General features: G+C 54.0%; 1 protein-coding gene across 1 annotated transcript; it reads left to right on the top strand.

The window, feature by feature from the left end:
* On the top strand, positions 1–27,036 carry LOC119851933 (TBC1 domain family member 20-like). The gene is made up of 8 exons (XM_038392551.2): positions 1–111; positions 10,066–10,254; positions 11,670–11,750; positions 13,406–13,592; positions 21,986–22,087; positions 23,779–23,920; positions 24,653–24,837; positions 25,658–27,036. The coding sequence occupies exons 1-8, from the start codon at positions 36–38 to the stop codon at positions 25,902–25,904; spliced, it is 1,209 nt and encodes a 402-aa protein (XP_038248479.1). The 5' UTR covers positions 1–35; the 3' UTR covers positions 25,905–27,036.
* The last annotated feature ends 471 nt before the right edge of the window (positions 27,037–27,507 follow it).

Consider the following 27,507-nt stretch of genomic DNA (forward strand, 5'->3'; position numbering starts at 1 on the left):
CCGGCGGGGGGGGGCTGTGAGTTGGCTCCGCGGCGATGAGCGGCGGCGGCGGCCCGAGGCAGCGGGGGGGCGGCTCGGCCGAGCGGCCCCCCCCGGGCAGGCGGCGGGGAGGTGAGCGGGGGGCGCTGACCCCTGGGGGGGCCCCGTGCTCTGGGGTGGGGGGCGCTGACCCCTGGGGGGGGCCCCGTGCTCTGGAGTGGGGGGAGGTGCTGGGGGGCGCTGACCCCTGGGGAGGCCTCGTGCTCTGGAGTGGGGGGCGCTGACCCCTGGGGAGGCCCCGTGCTCTGGGTTGGGGGGAGGTGCTGGGGGGCGCTGACCCCTGGGGGGGCCCCGTGCTCTGGGGTGGGGGGCGCTGACCCCTGGGGAGGCCCCGTGCTCTGGGTTGGGGGGAGGTGCTGGGGGGCGCTGACCCCGGGGCACCCCTGGGATGGGAGGAGGTGCTGGGGGGACACAGACCCCTGAGGGCCCCTTGTGCTGTGGGTTGAGGGGAGGTGCTGGGGGGCGCTGATCCTTCAGGGCCCTCTGGGGTGGGAGGGAGGTGCTGGGGGGTGCTGACCCTTGGGGACCCCCATGCTCTAGGGTGGGGGGAGGGCAGAAGGGGGGTGCTGCTCTTTGACATGCTGCAGTGGATATAAACTGGCCATCAGGAAGTTTAGACTTGAAATCAGACGAAGGTTTCTAACCATCAGAGCAGTGACGTTCTGGAACAGCCTTCCAAGCGGAGCAGTGGGGGCAAAAGACACATCTGGCTTCAAGACAAAGCTTGATAAGTTTATGGAGGGGATGGTAGGATGGGCGAGCCTAATTTTGGCAATTAATTGATCTTCAGCTACTAGCGGTAGATATGCCCAATGGCCTGTGATGGGCTGTTAGATGGGGTGGGATCTGAGTTACTACAGAGAATTCTTTCCTGTGTGTCTTGCCCACATGCTCAGGGTTCAGCTGATCGCCATATTTGGGGTCAGGAAGGAATTTCCCCCCAGGGCAGATTGGCAGAGGCCCTGGGGGTTTTTCGCCTTCCTCTGTAGCGTGGGGCATGGGTCACTTGCTGAGGAATTTCTGAACCTTGAAGTCTATAAACCATGATTTGAGGACTTCAGTAGTTCAGACATAAGTTAGGGGTTTGTTACAGGCGTGGGTGGGTGAGATTCTGTGGCCTGTGTTGTGCAGGGGGTCAGACTAGACGATCATAATGGTCCCTTCTGACCTTAAAGCCTATGAGTGGGTGTCGCAGGTGCAGCCCCGGCGGTGAGGCTGGGCTGGTCCTGGCTGAATGCCCCTCCTGTCCCTCTCCAGTGGGGCTGTTCAGGGCTGTAGGGAGCTATAGACCCTTCCTCCCATGACAGGGCATGATTCAGTGCTAATTGGTGGGGGGTAGGGAGGCGCTTCCCCTGGGACAGGCGGTCCCATGAGCGCCCGCCACTGGCTTCTTGTGTCATAGAATCATAGAATCATAGAATATCAGGGTTGGAAGGGACCCCAGAAGGTCATCTAGTCCAACCCCCTGCTCAAAGCAGGACCAAGTCCCAGTTAAATCATCCCAGCTAGGGCTTTGTCAAGCCTGACCTTAAAAACCTCTAAGGAAGGAGATTCTACCACCTCCCTAGGTAACGCATTCCAGTGTTTCACCACCCTCTTAGTGAAAAAGTTTTTCCTAATATCCAATCTAAACCTCCCCCATTGCAACTTGAGACCATTACTCCTCGTTCTGTCATCTGCTACCATTGAGAACAGTCTAGAGCCATCCTCTTTGAAACCCCCTTTCAGGTAGTTGAAAGCAGCTATCAAATCCCCCCTCATTCTTCTCTTCTGCAGACTAAACAATCCCAGCTCCCTCAGCCTCTCCTCATAAGTCATGTGCTCTAGACCCCTAATCATTTTTGTTGCCCTTCGTTGTACTCTTTCCAATTTATCCACATCCTTCCTGTAGTGTGGGGCCCAAAACTGGACACAGTACTCCAGATGAGGCCTCACCAGTGTCGAATAGAGGGGAACGATCACGTCCCTCGATCTGCTCGCTATGCCCCTACTTATACAACCCAAAATGCCATTGGCCTTCTTGGCAACAAGGGCACACTGCTGACTCATATCCAGCTTCTCGTCCACTGTCACCCCTAGGTCCTTTTCCGCAGAACTGCTGCCGAGCCATTCGGTCCCTAGTCTGTAGCGGTGCATTGGATTCTTCCATCCTAAGTGCAGGACCCTGCATTTATCCTTATTGAACCTCATTAGATTTCTTTTGGCCCAATCCTCCAATTTGTCTAGGTCCTTCTGTATCCTATCCCTCCCCTCCAGCGTATCTACCACTCCTCCCAGTTTAGTATCATCCGCAAATTTGCTGAGAGTGCAATCCACACCATCCTCCAGATCATTTATGAAGATATTGAACAAAACGGGCCCCAGGACCGACCCCTGGGGCACTCCACTTGACACCGGCTGCCAACTAGACATGGAGCCATTGATCACTACCCGTTGAGCCCGACAATCTAGCCAGCTTTCTACCCACCTTATAGTGCATTCATCCAGCCCATACTTCCTTAACTTGCTGACAAGAATGCTGTGGGAGACCGTGTCAAAAGCTTTGCTAAAGTCAAGAAACAATACATCCACTGCTTTCCCTTCATCCACAGAACCAGTAATCTCATCATAAAAGGCGATTAGATTAGTCAGGCATGACCTTCCCTTGGTGAATCCATGCTGACTGTTCCTGATCACTTTCCTCTCCTCTAAGTGCTTCAGGATTGATTCTTTGAGGACCTGCTCCATGATTTTTCCAGGGACTGAGGTTAGGCTGACCGGCCTGTAGTTCCCAGGATCCTCCTTCTTCCCTTTTTTAAAGATGGGCACTACATTAGCCTTTTTCCAGTCATCCGGGACTTCCCCCGTTCGCCACGAGTTTTCAAAGATAATGGCCAAGGGCTCTGCAATCACAGCCGCCAATTCCTTCAGCACTCTCGGATGCAATTCGTCCGGCCCCATGGACTTGTGCACGTCCAGCTTTTCTAAATAGTCCCTAACCACCTCTATCTCTACAGAGGGCTGGCCATCTCTTCCCCATTTTGTGTTGCCCAGCACAGCAGTCTGGGAGCTGACCTTGTTAGTGAAAACAGAGGCAAAAAAAGCATTGAGTACATTAGCTTTTTCCACATCCTCTGTCACTAGCTTGCCTCCCTCATTCAGTAAGGGGCCCACACTTTCCTTGGCTTTCTTCTTGTTGCCAACATACCTGAAGAAACCCTTCTTGTTACTCTTGACATCTCTTGCTAGCTGCAGCTCCAGGTGCGATTTGGCCCTCCTGATATCTTTCCTACATGCCCGAGCAATATTTTTATACTCTTCCCTGGTCATATGTCCAAGCTTCCACTTCTTGTAAGCTTCTTTTTTATGTTTAAGATCCGCTAGGATTTCACCATTAAGCCAAGCTGGTCGCCTGCCATATTTACTATTCTTTCGACTCATCGGGATGGTTTGTCCCTGTAACCTCAACAGGGATTCCTTGAAATACAGCCAGCTCTCCTGGACTCCCTTCCCTTTCATGTTAGTCCCCCAGGGGATCCTGGCCATCTGTTCCCTGAGGGAGTCAAAGTCTGCTTTCCTGAAGTCCAGGGTCCGTATCCTGCTGCTTACCTTTCTTCCCTGCGTCAGGATCCTGAACTCAACCAACTCATGGTCACTGCCTCCCAGATTCCCATCCACTTTTGCTTCCCCCACTAATTCTACCCGGTTTGTGAGCAGCAGGTCAAGAAAAGCGCTCCCCCTAGTTGGCTCCCCTAGCACTTGCACCAGGAAATTGTCCCCTACGCTTTCCAAAAACTTCCTGGATTGTCTATGCACCGCTGTATTGCTCTCCCAGCAGATATCAGGAAAATTAAAGTCACCCATGAGAATCAGGGCATGCGATCTAGTAGCTTCCGTGAGTTGCCGGAAGAAAGCCTCATCCACCTCATCCCCCTGGTCCGGTGGTCTATAGCAGACTCCCACCATGACATCACTCTTGTTGCACACACTTCTAAACTTAATCCAGAGACACTCAGGTTTTTCCACAGTTTCGTACCGGAGCTCTGAGCAGTCATACTGCTCCCTTACATACAGTGCTACTCCCCCACCTTTTCTGCCCTGCCTGTCCTTCCTGAACAGTTTATAACCATCCATGACTGTACTCCAGTCATGTGAGTTATCCCACCAAGTCTCCGTTATTCCAATCACGTCATAATTCCTTGACATCACCAGGACCTCCAGTTCTCCCTGCTTGTTTCCAAGGCTTTGTGCATTTGTATATAAGCACTTGAGATAAGCTGTTGATCGCCCCTCATTCCCAGTATGAGGCAGGAGCCCTCCCCTCACAGACCTTCCTGCCTGTGCTTCCTCCCGGTATCCCGCTTTCCCACTTACCTCAGGGCTTTGGTCTCCTTCCCCCGGTGAACCTAGTTTAAAGCCCTCCTCACTAGGTTAGCCAGCCTGCTGGCAAAGATGTTCTTCCCTCTCTTCGTAAGATGGAGCCCGTCTCTGCCCAGCACTCCTCCTTCATGGAACACCATCCCATGGTCAAAGAATCCAAAGCCTTCTCTCCGACACCACCTGCGTAGCCATTCGTTGACCTCCACGATTCGACGGTCCCTACCCAGGCCTTTTCCTTCCACGGGGAGGATGGACGAGAACACCACTTGCGCCTCCAACTCCTTTATCCTTCTTCCCAGAGCCACATAGTCCGCAGTGATCCGCTCAAGGTCATTCTTGGCAGTATCATTGGTGCCCACGTGGAGAAGCAGGAAGGGGTAGCGATCCGAGGGCTTGATGAGTCTCGGCAGTCTCTCCGTCACATCACGAATCTTAGCCCCTGTGTCCTCCTTGGGAGCCACTACTGGCCTTGCTTGGGGACAGGGGACAGCCCTTGGGCAGGCCCAGGCTGGGGTTTCTAGCTCTGGTGACTGAGTGCTGTGTTTAGAGCACAGCCCAGTGCTGGGCTGTCTGCGGAGAGGCAGCACTGGTGACTGGCTGCCCTGTGCCGACGGGAAGCAAGGTGGCCTAGTGAGTAGGCCACTGGGTGGGGACTCAGGAGACTTTGGTTCAGTTCCCGACTCTGCCACTGGCTTGTTGGGTGACCCTGGGCAAGTCACTTCCTTGCTCCGTGCCTCAGTTTCCCCATCTGTATAATGGGGATAGTGACCTGGACCCGGTGAAGCGCTGTGAGAACTGTGGATGATAGCTCTAGGAATTGGCATTATGTTATCTATGGCTTCCCAAAGCTGCCGCAGAGCTAGCGTGTTGTCTGATCCCCCTGCCCTTGGCTTGGGAAATGTGCTGCCCCCAGTTTCGCTTCACCCTTCTGGCCATGAGGCCTCTTCAGGGCAACTGTGCAGAGCAGCAAAGGGGGTTGTGGAGTCGCATGTGCCCTACTCCCAGCCTGGTTGGCAGTTCACGATGCAGCTCCCTGGGACGTTCCAGCCATGCTCTTGGGTCCGCGCTCCCTGCGTGGGGGGGAGGAGGGTTCGGGTGCTTGGGAGTTTAGGCCTCGTTGCTGTGTCTCCTGAGGGAGCAGCCTCGTTCCCTACGTGGCTTCTCTGTGATGGAAGTGGAAAGGCTGTGGCTACAGAGTGGTGGCAGGACCCCGCCTGTCTCCTGGGGGCACAGGCAGGAGCTGCAGGAGGAAAGGTGGGTGGCTGGGGCTTGTTGGGCCGACGTGCCTAAGGCCTGTCTGCTTCACAGCCAGCGGCACACAGAGGCGGTTGTGCCAGCGTCACGTCCGCTGCCTTTGACTGCCCTAGCCCAATGGATCGGGTACCCACTGTGCAGCTGGGTGAACTGGAGGTGACCTTTCAGTGCGGGATGGAGCTGAACCTCCGAACTTCAGGATTGCAGTTGGGCGCTTTAACCCCTTGGCGCCAGAGTGGCGGGGGGAGGTGCCTGGAATACGGGACAGGGTTGTAATTTCACTGCTGGAAAAGAAACTAATGGAGGTGCTTTGTGGAACAGCTGGGAGAACCCGCGATGGGAGGGAAGGAGAGCCAGGGTGCACCCAATAGAACAGGTGGAGTGTGCTGAATTGATGGCTTCTCTTTATAGAGCATTTCTACTTCCTACCTCTGCATCCCATCGCGCCAGAGGGTGCTCCAGACCTGCACTTAGCTGGGCAAACATGCTGCTGCATAAACTGGTCCCTGAGCCCTTGACCTCTTGGGGCTCCCTGGGAAGTGTCTGATGCGCTGTGACGCTCAGGGCCTGACCCATGCAGGTGCTGGTGACGTGCGGCTGGTGTCATAGCCTTGACGCGCCAGCCCTGAACGTTCTGGTTTCTAGTGGTGATTTATGGAAGGCCGGTGATGGGGAAAACGGTGGGGAGTGGCTTCCAAACCCGCTGCGCCTTTCCGCCACGTCTGTGTCCGAGTCCGCTCCCGCCTCTTGTCCCTGGAGCACTCAGTTGGAGGCGTGAGGGGTGAGGTGTGGGGTGATGTTTGCAACGATATCGGTGGTGAGGCCATCGCGGGGAGAGGTCTCCAGCCTGCTGCAAGGAGGAGAGAGTCCCTGACGTGGCTTCTGGGGCTGCTGCTCCTGGAATAGTGCATTCTGCGCTGGCCCCTAGAAAGCCAGCTGCGGGGAATTCGGAGAAGAGTTACAGAAATGCTCTGGGCCTGGAGAGCCAGAGCTGGATGACCAGATTAAAAGCGCCCCATGTGTCTATCCCCACGAAGGCAGCCAACAAGGGGGGAGGGAGGGAGTGTGGGGAGGAGCAGGGTGGAGTCAGGAGGAAGGGGATGGAATGTAGGTAGGTGAGATGCATTGAGATGGGAAGTCCTTTCCCTGTGGGAAGGGCTGGGAGCCCCATTGCTGCCCTGCAATGAGCTGGCTCAGGCTGTGGAGCCCCCCCCACGCCGGGGAAGGGCTGGGAGTCCCATCACTTGGGGTGCCTCAGGCTAGAGGGGCTAAGAGTCTGGAAGGCATCCTGTAGGGAGCGATCCCTGAGCAGGGGATGGCGTCCAGCTGCCCTGCTGGAGCCTTCCTGCTTGTGTTCACCCCCGTCCCGGCTTGTGGCCGCTGCCCGAGCGAGTGCTGCGCAGAAGGGCTACTCCTGGGTCCTGTGGTGGGCTTAGTTGCAGGGCCAGGTGCACAGAGGGGAGGGTGACAGCTGCGGCGGGTGGATGTCCCAACATCTGCTTCTCCACATCCCCCTGCCAGCCAGTCCTGTGAGCTGCTGACGCTGCTGGAGCCTGCCGGGAAGTCAGCGTGCTTGTGAAACCCGCCAAGCTGGCTGCATGCGGGTGAGAGAGCTGGCTTCACACCAGCCCTGGGACACTGAAGGGAGCCAACCTTCCCCTCGTTTGTACTCGGCACGCCCCTTCGCCCTCCCCCACCCCTCTTTCTGCTACATCTCTAACATGGCTGGAGCTGCCCTAGTATCCCAGCGCAGGTTGCCCCATTGATTCACACAGTCGCAGGGGGGTAGCCTCAGTACGATTCTTCACCCTGACATTTTGTCTGTCTCTGGACTGCTGCTGCCCATTGAGCCGGACCTTTGTTTCCTGTCCTGCGTGCTGCCCAGGCCCTTTGCCTGAGCTGCTCTGGTTCGGTTAATGCCTCCAAAGGGGCATTACTGCACTTTTGTTACAAGTGAATCTGCTGGCCATGGCACTGCTTGGGTCGGTCTCAGAAGCTCCTCAGCCATCTCCACTCTTGACAAACTAAAATAATTGTGTCTTCTGTGACTTCCCCGCTCCCTTTCCCGGATTGTTCTGGGCAGGGCTTGGAGCATCCGCCATTATTATGGATGCCCAACATTTCCCATGATAACACCCTGTTTTCAATTGCTTATAACTTTCCCAGTCTTTAATTGGGATAAAGCTTTTCAAGCCAGGTGTCTGCCTCAGGCTAATTATTATTATTATTATTATTATTATTTTATTTTGAAAATTTCAGCTAAGATGGGTCAGCCCATAGTAAAATCCTGGCAACCGTGCCTTTGAGAAGCTCTGGCACCTCCATGCTTTGGAGCAGGGACTTGAAATTTGGCATGGGCCTGTACTTTGTGTCAGGGTGTTGCCTTTTGCCATCCCTGTGTCAATCCGTCCACATTTGGCCAAGTAACAAGCCTTTGAGAAATTGCCGTTCACACATGCTCCATAGATTCCATCAGCTCTGAGCATACTCCAGCCCTGAGGCTGGAGAGACCACAACTGAGAGCAGCGGGACTGTCTCCCCTGTGCTCTCAATGCCCCTACCCCCCAATTCAGTGAACAGGAGGGACCTGCTTTGGGGGTGCAGTCAGGACTGTGTGGTGAAGGCAGCTACCTTATCTGTTGCAGAAGTTGGAAGGTGTGTAGTGAAGGAGGCAGGGGATTGCAGGCAGAGAGGCTGGTCTTCTGGTTAAGGCAGTTGAATGCTGCCTTGGAGAACTGGATTCTATCCCTCCCTCTGCCACAGAGTTCCTGTGTGCTGCTGGGCAAGTCACTTAAATCAGGCTGTTTACAGGTGGCTGCTAACTGTGTGTGCCTCATTTCCTGGGTGCCCGACTTGAGACCCTGGGGGCTGGTTTGCAGAAGCGCTAAGCACTCAACGGGAGCTGTGCTTTCAACATACAAAGTGCTTTTAAGTACTCTGAAGAATCAGGTCCTAGGTGCCTCATATTGGCCACCCCAAAATGAATCCCTTTGTGCCTCAGGGCTCCATCTGAAAAATGGGGTGATAGCCGCTGGTTTCCCAGGGGTGTTGCAAAGATAAATTGTTTGTGAAGCACTTGGATGCTATAGCACTGAGGGCCTTAGAAAAGCCCACGAGGAAATTAATAGTAGCGCTGAAGAGCAGGGTTCAGATGCTGTGGATGAATAAGGTCTGGGGCTGCACAGTGGCGAATGAGGATAAATGAGCATCATCCATCCTGTAAACTGAATGAGGCAGGAATCCTGGGGAACAAATAGTATCTGATCACATAATTAAGGACTGCATTGTAATGCAGAGGCACAAAGGGGGCTGAATTAAGGCTTTTTGTAATTTTTGAGTGCTTGATTTGGCAGCCTTAATAATGTTTTTAATGTTTTTTTCCCTGTGTAATGAATAATTAAATACTAGTCCCAGTACAGAACCCAGAATCACCATTCAAGACCAAAGCCCCATTGGCATGGGGCTGCACAGGTCATAGAAGATTAGGGTTGGAAGGGAACTCAGGAGGTCATCTAGTCCAAACCCCTCCTCAAAGCAGGACCAATCCCCAACTAATTCATCCCAGCCAGGGCGTTGTCAAGCTGGGCCTTAAAAACTTCTAAGGATGGAGATTCCATCACTTCCCTAGGTAACGCATTCTGGTGCTTCATCACCCTCCTAGTGAAATAGTGTTTCCTAATATCCAACCTAGACCTCCCCTACTGCAACTTGAGATCATTACTCCTCGTTCTGTCATCTGCCACCACTGAGAACAGCCGAACTCCATCCTCTTTGGAACCCCCCTTCAGGTAGTTGAAGGCTGCTATCAAATCCCCCTTCACTCTTCTCTTCTGCAAACTAAATAAGACCAGTTCCCTCAGCCTCTCCTTGTAAGTCATGTGCTCCATTTCTTTCTTTCAGTGCCCCAGGTGGGAGCTTCCCCTCCCTGCTCTGCAACTTGGTGCCTGTGTGTGCAGCGCCCACAGCTACGCTGGGCTGTTTGCTCTTGTGATGGGAGACAAAACCAAACTAGTACCTAATCACTGCCTCTTCAGGAGCTCTGCTTCCTGCTCCCTTGGTCTGTCTCCCCTTGAGCCGCTGGGAGTTTGGCTAGTTCGCCAGGCTTATTCGTTTGCCTTTATCCTCGTTGAATCTGGAGAAACTGGCTGCTCTGCTTCCTGTCTCTCCCCTCCCTGTGTGCATCCCACAGGTGGAGTCCTAGGCCCTTCCCCGAGGAGTCTGCAGGATTAGGTAGGGGGCAGAGCTGAGTGTGTGCCCAGTGCCCCGAGCCCTGGGAAGGGGGAAGGATCACGCTGGGCACCATAGAGAGGGATTCGAGTGAAGGCTAAGCCAGGAGAAGGATACAGGTGGCGATGACCAAGCGTGGGCAGCTGGGCAGGGCATAGACGGTGACCATCTCTCTCCTGTTGGCAGAGCTGCTCGGGTCGAAGAGGAAGCAGAAGCTGCTGTTAATCCACCAGGCCCTAACGAGTGACCCTGTGGCTGTGGAGACCCTCCGGGGGGCAGCAGTGAGCGAGGGGGGGCTGCTCACAGATGAGATCCGCAGGAAAGTCTGGCCGAAGCTGCTCAGCGTCAACGTGTACAACCTGCCTCCCAAGCCAGGTAGGGGGGCTCAGCTCCCTGGCGTGCAGGGTCGCGTCTGTGCCCCAGGGCCTCGCTGCTGGGCTGGCCAGCGCCTTAACGGGCTTCCGGGCACCGGGAGGGAGTTCTGATTGACTGTCCCATGAGTGGGAAGTGCTTGGGTCTCACTTGCATGGATGGTTCTACGCAGAGATGCTATAGGCTAGTGGTTAGAGCAGGAGACCTAGGAGCCAGGACTCCTGGGTTCTCTCTCCACCTCTGCTGCTGTCACACCGCTTTGCCCCTCTGTTCTTCAGCACCCCCTGTGTAATGGGGATCATATAGATCTCCATGGAGTTAATTCATATTCATAGAGTGCTTACCTTACATTTCATCCTGCTTGGACGCTGGGAGAGTAGTGCATGCTGGGGCTTGTAGCCCCTGTGGGTGGCACCTCATGATAGACATGGGAGGTTGTGGGCTGGTGTGTCCAGAAGGTGTGTAAATATGTGTGGCTGTCAAGGCTCCCTGGTGTAGCCTGCTTGGGTCACTGCGGTAGCTGCTTTGCATATTGCAAGTGCTGCTAATATCTGGCCCTGTGGGAGCTCCCTGATGTTTACAGCAGCTCAAAGCAAGGATGAGAGGTGTTGGCAAGGAGCTGCTGCCAGGGGCTCAGAGGGGCCTGGGCGCCTGGCCCTGTGTGCAGCACCCTCTGTGGTTCATCGTCGTAGTCGTGGTGGGGATAGTGGACGACAAGCAGCTTAATTCAGACACTGAGCCTGACTGGGGTGCTGACTAATTCTCGCCGCCCAGGGAGTGGAGCTGTGACTCCCATTCTGCACACCCTGAGCCAGGAGATGGACTAATGCCTGGGGAACATGGGGACTGGGCCAGAGACTTGCCCAAGCTCATGTTAGAGCTGGGGTTAATGTCTGCCTTGTTAGTGTGCTCTGCCCACTAGCTGACATTGCTCCTCATCTCCTTGGCATGTCCTGGGGCCAGGTTGATGGGCACAGAGCACTCCCTGCCACTGTGACACTGGAACTGTTGCCAGCCCCTTGCTTGCCAGCCCAGCGCTGTATGTGTACCGGCCTTCCATTGAGCTGGCAATCAGAGCTGTCTGGGGGGCATTGAGCTGGGGCCATGTGACTGGCTGGATGTGCCTAACCCAGTGATCCTGACCTAGAGGGCAAAGGCTCAGACGGGGTCCCCTAGCTCTCACTTCCCCGATGCCAGGCTGACCCAGTCCTTCCAGCCAAGGAGGGATACAGGACATTGGGGAGGAGGGGCTGCCTCTGCTATCGTCCTGTTCTGTGCAGCGCTTGAGTCTGAGTTGGGGTCCATGCTGCAGACCCCCATGTCAGCTGGGCAGCTCCTTGAGGAGTGAGTTGTGTGGGACTGCCAGGATTGCTGCTAGCTCTGAGCATGCCCCTGACCCCATTGGCCTCTCCCCCCAGGCAGGGCTGTCCGCCGGAACCACAAGGACTACACCCAAGTGCAGCTGGATGTGAACCGCTCCACACGCCGCTTCCCCGAAGGTGAGACGTGCCCTGGTGCCGGGCGTGCCTGTGGGCAGCGAGGTTCCCGCTGGCTCTTCCTGGTTTGAAGTGGTAGCAGCTGGGGAGAGCTTTTCTGTGTGCTGGGATTGGGCATTGGTTAGTCCCAGGGGGCAGAGGCCTGATGGCCCCACCTCCCTCCCGCGAGAGCTGTGGGGAAGGGACTGGAGTTGCTGGGGGGCAGGAGGATTTGAGGGGAGAAGGGGTGTTTGTTTGTTTCCCCTTTCCCCAAAGGCTGCACTGCTGGGATGGAGACCCAAGGCCACCTCCTGCCCAGGGGTGTGTGAGGTGGGGCCGGGTAGCTTTGTAAGGGCGGGGTGGGGCGTTCCCAGAGACCGTGCCCTCATTCCTGCGTTGGGCTGTTGCTCTCAGCTCAGAGTGGCCAGGGAAGGGTTAAGTGCTTCCCCGCTTCCCTATTGCAAGAGTCAGCGAGGGCCCAGGGCTCCCGATGACCCCGCAGGCTCCTGAGGCTCGTCCTGTGCATCCGCACACATGGCTAGGCTCCACAGCACGTGCCCCTCCTCACCAGGCAGAGCCCAGGCTGGGTCCAGCGCAGCGGGGAACATGCTGCAGGGGGGGTCTCCCTGGTAACTGTGTTTTCTTTCTGTCCTGCCTGTTCCTGGCTCTGCCATGCAGAGCTGGTGCCGGAGGGGAGCCGCCTGCCTCGGAAGGTACCTGTGCCCCTCGCTGGATCCTGTGCTCCCCCTCCATGGTCCTGCCTTAGAATGTCTGCCAACCCTGCCCCGCACCCGAGCGTCTGGCTGTAGTAGCCCCCTGCCCACACCTCTTGCCTAGAGATTCATTCCCTCCCCTCCCTGTCGCTCCCCTGCTGTCTCTGAGGGTGAATCTGGCCAGCCAGGTGCTGGGATATCTGGGGAGGGTCGGTGGGGCACCAGTCTCACCTGACTTCATGGGGCCAGCGGGGGCCACTCAGCTGAAGAAGGTGTGGTGAAGAAGCTCCGTGTGCGAGTCAGGCTGGAAGAGCAAAGGGTCCATGTTCTTTGCTAACAGTTCTCTTCTCAGACCTGACCAACTCATAACACCAAACGCGGCGATCACGCTCCCTCCCCACGTGCACGCCGCACTGGGGCTCGCTGGCCACTCCAGGCCTCTCTTCTTCTTCTCCATAAGCCAGGGCTTGGATGAGGGACTGGCTGGCTCAGCAGGATGGGGAGGGATGATATGGGGCCCCCCAGCTCCTAATTGCTGGTTCCAGTCTGCTGTGCTCCTGGCACTCTGGGGGGCTGCTGACTCATGGCCTTGGTGCTAATCCTCAAAGGAAGCAGGTACAGCTGCAGCAGAGACCACGTCTCCGCTTGGGACCCACTGAGACAGCTGGGACAGGGCAGCTCATGGAGCATGGGTACCTGGGCCCGAGGCACAGAGCGCTGGAGGACCTGGCTAGGACCAACTGCCAGAGGGGATTAGAGGGGTCTGCATTCAGCCCAAGGGACCGCTGCAGGGGCCTTCTGCCTGACAGTCTTCTCACCATACCCCCTGCTCAAGCAGAGCCAGGGTGGGGGAGTTGGAGACTCCAGTGGGGGCTGGTTCTGTGGAGCTGGCTGAGTGGGAGGTGCTGGAGCAAGGTTTTTGCACTGCACGGTGCCCTGGGGCTCTGACCCTCCATCTCTGCACAGGCATGCGGGCCGAGCAGCGCCAGGTCCTACAGGAGCAACTCATCGACCTCATCCTGCACATCCTGAGGGTTCACCCCGAGCTGCACTACTACCAGGGCTACCACGACATCGCCGTCACGCTACTGCTGGTGGCCGGCGAGCGCATGGGCAGCGCGCTGCTGGAGAGACTCTCCACCCACCATCTCAGGTATCAGGCCCACAGAGCTGCCTTGGAGGGGGGTGGGACGTCCCCTCGGCTAGCCTGTGCCTTGGTCTGGGAATCAATGCTGGCACTGTGCCAGCCGGGGACCCCTGGGGCACCAGCCCTGTCCCCTGCGGTGTTCCCTGCGGCCCTGGGGGGCTTCAAGCCTGAGTCTCCTGCACTGCAGTGCAGAGCATTAACCACTGGGGCATCAGTCTGGCACTTGAGAGATCTGGACTGGAATCTCACAGGGTCTCCCTGGGACTAGCAGTGCCCTTTCCCCCACACCCGCCAGGCTGGATTCCCAGAGACAGGCTGCTCCAGCTCGGAAGGGGCATGCCCTGGGGATAGCTCATTGCAGAGAGGGGAGCTGCTGCCTCGGCGCTGGGTCCTCTGGCCCTTGTAGCTGTGTCTTTCTAAGGGCTGTGAGGAAAACTTGTCTGGGCCTGCTGGGGATCAGCTCCCCAAAACCACCAGCCTCTGGCAGCACAAGCACTGGCGCAGGCCCCGCTCCCTCTGCAGGGAGTGATAGGCACACGCCCACCCCTGAGTCCTCAGAGCGTCCCTCTGGAGGGCCTAGCCCCGAGCCACTGGGCACTCTCAGAATGACCAGCCCTCCTGCGCGCACAGAACTCACCAGCTGGTACGGCTTAGCTGAGGGCCAGCGCTGTGCTCAGCTCGCAGCACCTGGGTACATTTAGAGTGAAAACAAGAATAAGTTTATCATCAAAGACAGAGATTCAGGGGACAGCAAGTAAGAATTTTGGAAACAAATGGTTGCATGAAAAACAAAATCACAGCACAGTTCCTAGAGACTGCCCTTAGCGACCAGGTTACCCTCCTGTCTACAGCAGCTTATCTCGCCTAAGGTTCTTGCCAGCGTTTTCAGCCAGGCCTGGTTGAGACCCCGCTGTCATGAAGCAAATCGCTGCCTGTTTACTTCCCAGGTGAAGTCTGCCAGGGTGTCGTCTTTGTCTCCCAAATGTCCTAGAGAGCAAAGCTTCCAGGTGCATTTTAAGATAAGAACAAAAGAATGGCCATACTGGGTCAGACCAAAGGTCCATCTAGCCCTGTAGCCTGTCTTCCGACAGTGGCCAATGCCAAGTGCCCCAGAGGGAATGGAAAATAGGTGCCACTTGCTTCCTCCTGTTCCTTTTCTCTCTCTGAAGTTTTCACAATCCTGCATTAGCATTCGGCTCGGATCGATGAGGTGATACCTGTTGTGAACCAGACACTGCTTAATGTACATGAAAACAGCCTGCTAGAGAAACATTTCTTGTCTGACCAAAAACCTGCTTTTCACCTTGCCAGTGGCGAGTCTCTAGACACAGCCCTTAAGAACATAACCCCACACACAGCATCTGTGCATGCATTTTGCTATGATATTGATGACTGGTGCAGCAGTGGCTTTTATGAGACCTCTGTGACCCGTAGCAAAGGGTCCCCTCTTCTTTCCAAACAAGTCTCTTCTCAGACCTGACAAACTTGCTATACCAAACGCATGTCTTGCAGGGTATTTATCCGTGAGGGGTATATGGCAAGCTTGTAACTTACCACGCCTCAGAATCCTTGTGAGGTGTATGTATGAGTAATACTTAGAGACTAATGTAGCTCTATTGACTGTATGCTTTATGGGCTTGGAGAAGAAGTTAGTCACCAGGGGATAATGTGTCTTGGTGACGGCCCACTCAAGCAGGAGGGAGTTGTCACCGCTCCCTGGTTAGCTGGTGATATACTGCAAGGCTCAGTTGTCAGCCTTGGGATGGAGCAAGGCTAATCGATGGAAACCATCAGAGACAACTGCAAACAATCGAAACCACTTGGAAGTAAAAAAGGAACAGGATCGCCTTGTGTGAGTAAAGACAATAGACTGTCACTGTAACACAGAGTGCGGGGAGGGCCTCTGGATTAATTCACTGAGGAAACATCTTGTGGAGGTGGGGTGTTTTTGTGAATGTTTGGATGCTGGTTCCCAGGAAGCCAGCTGACTCTGCGAGGAGACTGAACTTGGGAACATGGGAGCAGCCTATTGTGTTAGGCAGGAAAGGTAACTGTTACTAAGTGCAGACCCACCTGCACATTTTGTGGTTTGGTTTTGTACAGTCATCATTTGTTTCCATTGCTTTCTCATGTTCTTAGTTGAATCTCTGTTCTTTCCTCAATAAACCTTTGTTTGTTTCATTATAAGCAGAGTGAATTTCATTTAAATCAAATTGATTTATATCACTAGTCAGGAAGACTCGATTTCTGTAGATTTCTACATAAATGTGCATTCTTGTTGGTTGTTATAGCCTTAATACATATTCTTCACAACTCAGAGATAGATGTAGGTTTCATTTTTAGAAGGTACACACTTTTAAAGTGATTTATTTTGAAAACTTTTCAGATTAGTTTTACAGCTATATCAGAAAATGAATGATTGTTTGGTTATATCATTTACCAAAGGTAACTGAGGCAGATATTTATGAAGTCATTGGGAGGTGAACTATCTCCAATTCAACAGGTTAATCATTAATATTTGGACGATTTTCTCGCCATGCAGTATTAGGAGGAGAACATCACCAGACAAACATTTTAAATTGTTTTATTTCACTAAAACAACAGTGTTATGATTCTGGATTTTTTTCCTTCAACAGCAAAGATAAAATATTTTAACAAAACAAGCTTGTGAATTTTTTAATTTAGTTAAACATTCACTTTTTGTTTAAAAATCAGGTTTGTTTTTGTTAAAATTGTTTTTAACTAAAATATTTCAATGAAATGTTTAAAAAAAAGAAACCAACCCCAAAATTAACTCGACTGTCAGCCAGGTCAACATGAGAAACTTAATATATTGGCTTCGGCAGCTGACTCAGTCGTCTTCACCTTCATTTCCCTGTTTGGTCATAATCTGGAAAAGAAAACCAAGCTTTCCTGCTTCTTCAGGTCCCAAACGACTTCTCAATTTGGAATGAGTTAGTCCAAAGGAAGAAAATATTCTTTCTACACTGGCAGAAGAAGCTGCTGCTGGTAAAAGGGAGATGATCACTTCAATAGTCTCTGAATCCAAGTGCTTAAATGACGTCCACCAGTTCACTGCTGTGACTTTCTTTAAAACATCATCAGCAAACATATATTTCTTGAATGGTTCACCCTTAGCTCTGAAGTTTATTATAGTTGGCATTATGGAGGGATGATTGCTGGATGTCCATGTCGTAGCCAACTCTTCTTCTTCAGCAGTTAAGATTTGACCCTGGTACTGAGTATTGAGACTATTTGCAAGAAAATGAGCTGGAGTTATGACTTATGAGGAGAGGCTGAGGGAGCTGGGATTGTTTAGTCTGCAGAAGAGAAGAATGAGGGGGGATTTGATAGCTGCTTTCAACTACCTGAAAGGGGGTTTCAAAGAGGATGGCTCTAGACTGTTCTCAATGGTAGCAGATGACAGAACGAGGAGTAATGGTCTCAAGTTGCAATGGGGGAGGTTTAGATTGGATATTAGGAAAAACTTTTTCACTAAGAGGGTGGTGAAACACTGGAATGCGTTACCTAGGGAGGTGGTAGAATCTCCTTCCTTAGAGGTTTTTAAGGTCAGGCTTGACAAAGCCCTAGCTGGGATGATTTAACTGGGACTTGGTCCTGCTTTGAGCAGGGGGTTGGACTAGATGACCTTCTGGGGTCCCTTCCAACCCTGATATTCTATGATTCTATGATTCTATGGAGATGGTGCTTGTCCCATTTGTTTTTTTAATGCTTGTAATTTAACTCTGTCATTGCATATTTCTCTATTTTATGATCTCGCTCGGTTTCTTCCAGATTTGAACAGCGTCAGCAATAAAACAGCGATTTCCCTGCATTTTGTTCAAGGCTACAGAAACAGGCTTCAGGGTGCTCAGCACGTATTCAACATTTCTCTTAAGCCCAATGTTGAGAACTTTGGCTGTGACAGGGCCATCTATTTTTCACGATTTTGTTCACAAACTGTCATTGGATTAGGCCAGTTCTTGATCTGGTGCTCAGAACAGTCCACTACTGAATTCAATCGCACATCTTGTGGGAGAGTGAGCTTGGTTCCTCCCACTTTTTTCAGAGCAGCTGCTGCAAAGTGGTTGTTACGGAAGTATTTTGCAATTTCAACAACATTAGCCTTTATTTCTGGAACACTGACGTCTTTGGCTAGGAGGTGCATCAAATGAGCACTGCGCCGTATGCTATTAGCTTGGGTCTCTCTTCTAAATAATTTCTTCTCATCTTGGATACATTTGCAGCATTGTCTGTGACCAAGCTGCATATTAGACATTTGAATTTTTTTTCAGTTTGTTATAGCTTTTACTGCTACTTCTTGTAAGTATTCTGCTGTGTGAGCATTTCCTGATGGATCAATTGTTTCTGTAAGGAAGACATTCCCTTCTTCAGTTGTCACACAAGCACATACAACAGGATCATTGTGGACATTGCTCCACGCATCAAGACTCACGTTAACAATTTCACTGTCTAGGTCTTTTGCACACTGCTCAGTTTCTCTTTCAGACACTTTATCCTGCAATTTTCTTGCAACTGCTGCTCTGTTGGGTGGAGTGTACAGATGCTCCCCTACTTACACAATCGTTCCGTTCTGGAAAGTCTTACATAAAATATGGGTTATGCAAGTTGGAAACGTATATTGTGCACGCATAAAAAACAATTACAACAAAAATATTGCATTTACTTTAATCCTATTGTTATCCTGGCACACTGAAGGCTGCATTTTGGTGGTGAATGACAATGGGCTTAATTTGTAGATGAGGAAGGAGAGGAGGAGACAGGCATTACATCATCTGGGTCCTCAGAGGGGGCTTTGGAGGTGGAAGGCTGTGGAGATGTGGACATTGCAGACCTTTCAACCTTCCTTACAAACTTATTGAGAGATGACTGGATAGTGGCCTTTTTCTTCTCTTCATATATCTGTCTGTAACAGGCCAGCGTTTCATCAATGCCTCTGTTCGCTTTCAAGAATCGTGAGGAATTGGGGTCTGTCTTCTCAAACCTTGCCATTGCAGAGTCAATCTCACAAAATGCAAGTGCCATCTCCTGGGTGTTGAAATGTCGTGGCTCTTCTACTTCTTCAGCTTCAGTCTGCTCTTTTACTTTTGCTGCTTCTAATTCCATGAGATCCTCATTTGATGATTCAGCTCCATGGGACTCGATAAGCTCATCCACATCCCCAACATCAACCTCCAACTTAAGCGGCTTGGCAAGCTTCACAATGTCATCTGCCACCTCCTCAGAGATTTTGTCTTTTTCGAAACCTTTAAAGCTGTGTACGAACTGTGGGCATGCTTTCTTCCATGCGGCATTCAAACAAACTTGGGTAACCCCTGCCCAGGCCTTAGCAAGGTTTAGGATGGCTTGGTAAATGTTATACAATTTCCAAAAATCGCGTAAAGTCTTGCCAGTCTCTCTGTCATTTGCTTCTACTGCTGGTGCAAATGTTCTTTGTAGATAATAATAGGCTTTAAAATTAGCAAGGACCCCTTGATCCATGGGCTGTAGGATCAAAGTCGTGTTAGGAGGCAGAAACATGACTTTTACATTAGGGTGAAAGTTGTCTAAATGTGCGGGATGTCCAGGAGCATTATTGACGATAAGCATAATCTTGAATGGGATGTTGTTTTCTCTGCAGCATTTTTCCACTTTGGGGATAAATAAATGTATAAACCAGTCTTCAAAAAGTGCCATTGTGATCCAAGCCTTTCTATTTGAATGGAAATGAACTGGAAGGGTAGCCTTGCTTATGCCTTTAAATGCACGGGGATTTTCTGAATGATAAACAAGCAATGGTTTCAATTTGCTATCTCCTACAGCATTACCCACAAGCAAAAGTGTTAGCCTATCTTTCAAAGCCTTAAACCCTGGCATTGTCTTTTCCTCTTTTGAAATGTTTGCTCTGTCTGGCATTTTTTTCCGAAACAATCCAGTTTCGTCAACGTTAAAGATTTGCTGGGCTGTATAACCACATTCTTCTATAAGTTTTCGTAACACTTCAGGATACTTTTAAGCTGCTTTTGTATCAGCACTATCAGCCTTACCACTCTCTTTTACATTGTCAAAATTTGCACGTTGTTTAAATCTATTAAACCACCCATGACTAGCCACAAACTTGGCTTTCGGATCACTGTATTTTCTCTTTATGTCTTCGAAAATACTCTTAGCCTTCGCTTGAATACTCATGAGATAAGCGACACACGTTTTTGAATCTGATCTTCCATCCACATTGTTAATAACTTTTCCATTTCATAGATAGCACCAGAACGCTGCTTCGTTATGACTGTTGATTTTAAAGGAGCAGAGCCTTTCACATGCTCTTTTATGCGTGCACTATCATTCAAAATACTTTTCACTGTTGAGGTAGTTAAATCGAGTTCACAAGCAATTGACGGCAGGCTTTGTCTTCATACTTTTCGCTATTTTCATTTTCTGCTCTAAATCAATCTTCTTTCGCTTACGAATTGGTCCTGCACTCTTGCTATCATTTGGTCGCTTTCCAGGCATGATCTGAATGAAATAATAGGGTGAAATAACAGAAATACAGTATAACTGAAATAATATGAGGCTGTAAGAGAGCAAAGCCTTCCCTTGTAGGAGATGCTACTGCTGTATTCCTCCGCACTACAGTACTTTGCATTTCCATAAGCTATGCAATATTTTCCGCAACTTGAAAATTTTATTTATGCCTTATTGGACTTTTTGCGTAAGGTTGAATTTGTGTAAGTTGGGTCTTACGTAACCCGGGGAGCATCTGTATCCCGGTCTTAATGACTGAACCATGTTAATGAAGTATGGGTTCTCAATCATACGGAAAGGAGAGTTTGTTGCATAAATAAATCGGGCAATTTTTTCATCAATTACCTCTTTTTGTAATCTGCTGGTTCTTATCACTAACTTATTTATGGTTGTTTCTGGACGATGGAGATTTTTTTTTTCTTTTTGCTACAGGTGATATACTGTAGCTATGTGACATGCATGATGTGACTGAAACGCTATCGTTGGCAGATAACTCTGAAACTATAGAAAATGATGGTGATCTTGAAGGTGGATAGTCTTCAGAATCTTGTATGTTGAAGATGGATTCTCCTAAACAAAATAAGTCAATGCAGTTATTTAATTATTACCATACTGCTCACTTAGTATTACTCATTGCATTCACTGACACTTAGTACTACTTTAAAGGTGAAATTGTAAAAGGAAGATCTGTCTTATTTTAGCTCTTTATTTTTTATCACAACTGCATCTAAAATGATAGTACCATAGAGTAACAACTATATTTTTTGCTCAAATATGAGAATTCAATAATAGTCCAGAAGGAAGACAGGCAGACCTTAAGAAAGAAGTATGAAATAAAAAAGTTTACCAACTGAAGATCCTGCACGTTCAGACACGTTCCTTTCATCATCTTCAATGCAGCTTCCTCCTGAGAAGGAACACTTCTCCTTATGTTGTTTCATTCAGGCAAGCCTAATCCCCTTCCATCTACACATTGTTTGCATTTTGCATGCATGCCTGTCTTACCCAGAGGTAGAGGAACTTCATTCAAATATTCCCAAACTGGGTCTTTTGCAGCCTGCTGCCATTATAGGTTTTGCCTTCTAGCGAGAGAATGGTATGGTAGATCTCAAGTCAATGAAGGCTACACTCAGAAAGACCTCAAGACTTCTGGAATATGCTGCTCAAACAGTTTTACTTTTGTTTCTACTGCCTGTCCCTCCCTTCTCATATTTATCTCCAGACTTTTTCTCCTGGTCCAGATCTATTCTGCCCCCAACAATCTTCTATTTATTGAACTTTTTGAAACTTTGCCCTTTTAAAGAGAGGTAAGGGATTGACTCTGTGTACACAAATTTGCCGAGGGACAATAGGGTTGAGCTCTGTTATTTCTCACCTCTATATTTTATTTATTTAAAAACATTTTTGCTGTTAACAAGCATGTTACCTCTGGAGACACACATCCACAGTTTGAGAACTGCTAAACTAAGCATCTCTGATGGTATCTTCCAGGCTGAGCACTGAGTCCTATTGGGTAGATAGAAAGATTTACCCTAAATAATCTGTACAGAAGCCTGTGGAACCCCATCAGATTGGGTACGTGAATATATTGTGAATATATTGTCTCATATGATACAATTAGAATTTATAATCCCTATTTGATGATGAGATACATTATAGCTCTAAGATATCTTTATCTTTAGGTAGGTTTTTTTCCTCAAAAAACATTTTATCAAAAAAATCTGATTTTTATTCACCCTGCTTATAATACAGCATGGGGGCGGGAGGGGGGGCTCCCGGTCCCAGCATGCACTGAGTGAGAGCGTGGTGATCACACCCATCCGCGCTCCTGGTGATTCGCTGGGGGACGCCCTCCTCTAACCTCTCCCCGTCCGCAGGGACTTCATGGACCCCACCATGGACAGCACCAAGCACATCCTGAACTATCTCATGCCCATCCTCCAGCGGGAGAGCCTCTGCCTCCATGCCTTCATGCTGAGGTACCGTGAGTCGTGCAGTCGTGGGGCTGGGAGAGGGGTGGGCAGGGGGATGTGCGTCAGGCGACTCTGCCTCCTTCCCAGCCCCAGCAGCAACGTGACTGACCTGCCCAGAGCCCACCCCTCTCCATCCCCACCCCCCAAGATGGGCCCAGGATGGAAATAATTGGGTCGGGTCCTGCAGGTTGGGAGGTATCAACAGAGCTGGTTGGGTGTGGGGGAGGAGCCTGGGGCTGCAGGGTCTGTGGGTCGGGATTGGAGGGTGGGGCAGGGGACTGTGGGTAGGGGTTGGGATGGGTGGCAGAGGGTTGGGATTGGGGTCTGGGGGTAGGGGACTGTGGGGCAGGGAGCTGTGGGGTGGAATTGGAGGCTGTGGGTAGGGTTGGGGGTAGGGGACTGCGGGTTGGGGGCAGGAGGCTGTGGGGCAGGGTTGGGGGGCTCTGGGGCGGGGTTGGAAGGCAGGGGACTGTGGGGCCGGACTGCGAACTGTGTGGTGGGGTTGGGAGATGGGTTGAGGAGCTGTGGGTCAGAATTGGGAGACGGGGAACTGTGTGGTGGGTTGGGGGGGCTGTAGGTAGGGGTTGGAGGATGGGGGTGAGGGGCTGCGGGTAGGGGTTGAGGTTGGTGGCGTGGGTTGGGGGATGGGAGGCTGTGGGTTGGGAGCAGGGGGCTGCGGGTAAAGTTTGGGGAACGGGGGCTGCGGGTCAGGGTTGGGGGGCAGTGGATCAGGCTTGGGGGATGGGGCAGGAGGCTGCGCGTTGGAGGCAGGGGGCTGCGGGTAGGGCCTGCGGGTCGGGGTTGGGGGGCAGTGGGTCAGGATTGGGGGATGGGACAGGAGGCTGCGGATTGGAGGCGGGGGGCGGTGGGTCAGGGTTGGGGGATGGGGCAGGAGGCTACGGGTTGGAGGCAGGGGGCGGTGGGTAGGGTTGAGGTTGGGGGGCGGCTGATCGAGGTTGGGGGATGGGGCAGGAGGCTGCGGGTTTGGGGCGGGAGGGCTGCGGGTAGGGGTTGAGGTTGGGGGTGGGGGGTGGTTGGTCAGGGGTGGGGGCGGTGGGGCAGGAGGCTGCGCGTTGGGGGAGGGGCGCTGCTGGTAGGGGTTGAGGTTGGGGATGGGGGGCTGTGGGTCAGGGGTGAGGGTGGTGGGGCAGGAGGCTGCGGGTTGGGGGCGGGGCACTGCGGGTAGGGGTTGAGGTTGGGGATGGGGGCTGCGGGTTGGGGGCGGGGCGCTGTGGGTAGGGGTTGATGTTGGGGATGGGGGGCTGCAGGTCAGGGGTGGGGGGCGGTGGGGCAGGAGGCTGCGGGTTGGAGGTGGGGGGGCAGCAGGTCAGGGTTGGGGGATGGGGTGGGAGGCTGCGGGTTGGGGGTGACAGGTCGAAGTTGGGGGCAGGGGGCTGCGGGTCAGGGTTGGGGGGTGACAGGTCAAGGTTGGGGTTGGGGCGGGGGGCTGCGGGTTGGGGGTGACAGGTCAAGGTCGAGGGTGGGGGCTGCGGGTCAGGGTTGGGGGTGACGGGTCGGGGTTGGGGGGTGACTGGTCGGGGGCGGGGGCTGCGGGTCGGGGTTGGGGGGGTGACGGGTCGGGGTTGGGGGCGGGGGCTGCGGGTCGGGGTTGGGGTGCAGGGGCGGCGCTGGGGGTGGGTTCTGGCAGGATGGCGACGGTCAGCGTCTGAGCAGGACCCTCTCCCCCGTGTCTGCAGAGCGGAGGTGGGGACGATCTTTGCCCTGAGCTGGCTCATCACGTGGTACGGCCACGTCCTCACCAGCTTCCCCCGCGTCCTGCGCCTTTACGACTTCTTCCTGGCCTCGCACCCGCTCCTGCCTGTCTACTTCGCTGCCGCGGTACGTCCGCCTGCAGTCCTCGGCGCAGGTGCCCAGCCCCCCAGGGAGCGGAATTGGGAGGGAGTCCTGGCCCCTGGCACCCCGCTTCCGGGGGGGCTTAGCAGGGGAAGGTGACCGGCCGCCAGCCTGCTCCCCCGCTTCCAAAGCCAGAAGGGGCATTGTGATCCCCCAGCCCAACGTCCCTCGAACGCAGCCCAGCGAGCGCAGCTCGTCCCCCGGCCCATCTCGCAAGCTAAGGCAGCCGGATGGGTCCGTAGCTGGATGGGAGACGGCTGAGTTGCTGGGGGGGGCGGTGAGCGACTCAGAGGGGGAGCCAGCACCAAACCCAGCGCCCCGGTGTGGTGCGAAGCCCCTGTGCCTTTACTCCTGGCCACTGATGATCCTCTGGCACTTTTAGCCAGTTGAGTTGCTTAACGTGGAGTCCCAGCCCAACTCCTGGGGGGTGACTGTTCTGTGGCTCACAGCTCCCCCTGCAACTTCACTTGGTCACAGGGTTCTTTTACTTCCCGTCTCAAACTGGTGGGCGCTGTCCCTGCTCACGCGAAACAGCTGCTGTGCTCCACCCCAGAGGTGGCTGTTTTGTCAGTGGCGTGGTAAGGTGCTGGGCGTGGTGTAGAACTAGAAGCGTGTGACGGGGCCGTGGCAGGGGCAGCCCAAGGAGAGCCCCTGTCGGGGCTGGGGGTTATTGCAGAGGCACGTCTCCCATGTGACCATGGTGCACTCTCCCGGCAGATCGTTCTGCACCGGGAGGAGGAGGTGCTGGCGTGTGACTGCGACATGCCCAGCGTCCACCAGCTTCTGTCCCAAATCCCCCAGAACCTTCCGTACGAGAGCCTCATCTCCCGGGCCCTCCAGCTCTTCCAGCGCCACCCGCACACCGAGCTGGCCAAGCAGGCGGCTCTGCAGCACCACAAGAGGTGAGGGAGGACAGGGCTGCGGGGGCAGCGGGAGGCCAATTGTGGCTGGATCTGCACCCGGCCCCCAGTGGTCTCCCAGGTGTGGGGCTGCCCCGGGCCCTGGCAGGAGTGTCTGGTTAAAGGTGCAACTCTTCTCTTTTCTTGCCATGTAGCTGCTGCAGGGCTGGCTGGCTGCCCCACTCCCCGACCATCCCTGCTGCCAGGGGCCAGGGTTCCCAAACTCCTTGTCGATTTTCCCTCTGCCCTTGGAGCAGTGAGAAAACCAGGCAGTGTGGCCGAGCTCTCGGGCATGCTGGCGGCTGCAGTGGGGGGACTGGGCACCCCTTTAAGCTCATGGTGTTTGGCAGGCTGGCAGTGAGCTCGTCCCACTCCTCTGTCACACACTTCAAGCCAACCCCGCCCCCATGCAGCCCTGGGGCTGAGTGGCTCCGAGACTACGGCACGGGCTGGTGCTGCCGGAGCGGAAGGGCCCTGGCTGTGGGAGGACGATCGCGAATGGCTTTTCTGTGGGTCTCCAGCCCCTAGGCAGCAAGGTAATGGCGGACATTGGAGCAGGTCTGATTCCCTCCCACCCAGGGCAGTAACCCAGGGTGTCCAGCTTGGCAGAGCCGAGGGCTGCACTGGGGGTTGCACTCAAGATGCCCCCCTGCCTTCTCTTAACATGGCAGTGCAGCTGAGGAGGACGGGTCCCCCCATGCAGCCTGGGAAGAGAGTTGCCCTCGCATCTCGGCATTAGGGGGCAGAGCCCCAGCCGGGCCCTGGCCAACCCTGCATGCCACTCATCCCTGTGCTAACCAGCTCCCTCCCCGTCTGTTCCCAGCATCTCCATAGGCACCTTCACCGCCTTCCAGCTGGCCACCTCCCACCAGCGCCCGGACTCCGTGCTGCGCAGCCAGCGGCAGGACAGCGCCCACGCTGAAGCTGCTGCTCTCCTGCCCACGGCCGGGCACAGCCCGTTGGTGAAAGCGGCCGTGTGGGGGATTTCGGCCACGCTGGGGGCAGCAGCTCTGGCCGTCACACAGACTGCCCTGGAGTGGGCACCGGAGTTCTTACTGCAGCTCTTCTAGTGCCCGGCAAGCCAGCCAGGACCTGGCGTGTACAACGGGCCATGGAGCCACAGCCCTTTGGTGGGGGAGCAGCCCCCTTGGGCTGCCTCCGTCTTAATTTATTGGACTGTCTCAAACGCCTGGGCAGCTGAGCTCCGACAGGCTGCACCCAGCTCAGAGCGGCCAGTAGCCAAAGCACTAGCCACAGCGGCACAGAACTGGACCGGGCCTTTCCTGCTGCCGCCTGAGCCATTCGTGGCCTGCAGGGGGGAGGGTTGGGGTTACACCCCGGGTGAGAGCTGGGACTCGAACGCTGGGTCTCTCCTAGGGCTGTGGCGGGCCCAGCCCTGGCTCTTTTGTGGAAGCGTAGAACAGTGTTCTTGGGGCGCTTGCAGGGGAACAGAGCACTAATCCCCAGGCCCCCCCCCATGGCCCCCAAGAGCTTTCCTAGGTCCCTTTCCCAGCCTCTGCCCCGTGGGGCTGTGTTACTGCCACCTCCTGCTGCACGTGGGGTAGGAGTCTGCTAAGTACCAGCTGCCTGCGTGTTTGTGCACAGGACACAGGGAGACCCTCCTCCGCTAGCAGGATGGTGCGAGCGGCTGGGGACTCTGTGGGAAGCGCTGTCCCAGCAGAGCGGATGGGGGGGTGCTGCGGGCCGGGGCTGGGTGCGAGGAATGGCGGAAGGCAGGGATCACTAGAGGAGGGAGGGGGCACAGGCCTGAGCAGAGTCTGGAAGGCCGTGAGGAAGTGCTCCCCACGCAGGCTGTGCCAGGGGAGAGAGGCCTCGCCTAGATTGCTGCTTCTCTCCTGCTGCCTGCGTTGCACCCAGGGTTCTCCTGGCATCTCCTCTGTACCCACCTCTGCTCTCGCCTCGCCCAGGATGGAGGGACAGTGTGCCCAGAGTCTGGGGCAGGCCCTTTTCTCAGGGCTTTAGTTCTTCCACATAAAGCCCATGTACCACATCAGCCGTCCCTTCCCCCAGCACTGGGAAAGCAGCCAGGGGCGCCTGCCTCCCCCTGCCAGTCCCCAGAGGTGGCAGCAGCAAGCAGGGTAGGCTGGGCTCCCCCCGCTGCAGGGCGGGCAGGGTGCTGCCTGGGAAAGGCACAGCCTGGGGAGCACTGGGTATGTGTGTGAATAAAGTGTGAGAGCCTGGCCCCCTGTGTCTCATTGGCTGGGGTGGGGGTGGGTTTGAAGGAAGCAGTTCCAAAGGTTAGAGCGGTTCGGGTGCAGGAGGGCTGGGTTCTGCTCTCCCCTCACAGCTTCTGCAGCTGGGCAGGGCAAGAGGCCGAACGCTCAGTGCTATGTGCTGGGGTGGCTCTCAGCCCCGCCACTGGGTGACACTGACCCAGCGGTGCTTCTACATGGGCTCCAGCCAGCTGGCAGCCCCCATCAAAGGCAAGTCCCCCTGACGCTGGGGCGGCCGTGTCTGGCTGGGGTGAGTGGGATTTAAACTTGGGAGGAGGACAGCAGCGTGAGCCCAGAGCTGGGTTGAGCAGAGCCAGGAGCAGATGCCCAGAGCTGCGCTGGTGAATGGGTGCCCCAGGTAGCCCCTGTCCTGCTGGCATGTTATGGGGGCCGTGCACCAATGGCTTAGAGGCTGAGGGTCCGGCTGTGCCAGTCTGAC

The sequence above is a fragment of the Dermochelys coriacea genome, chromosome 2, assembly GCF_009764565.3.
Source record: "Dermochelys coriacea isolate rDerCor1 chromosome 2, rDerCor1.pri.v4, whole genome shotgun sequence".
NCBI lineage: Eukaryota > Metazoa > Chordata > Testudines > Dermochelyidae > Dermochelys > Dermochelys coriacea.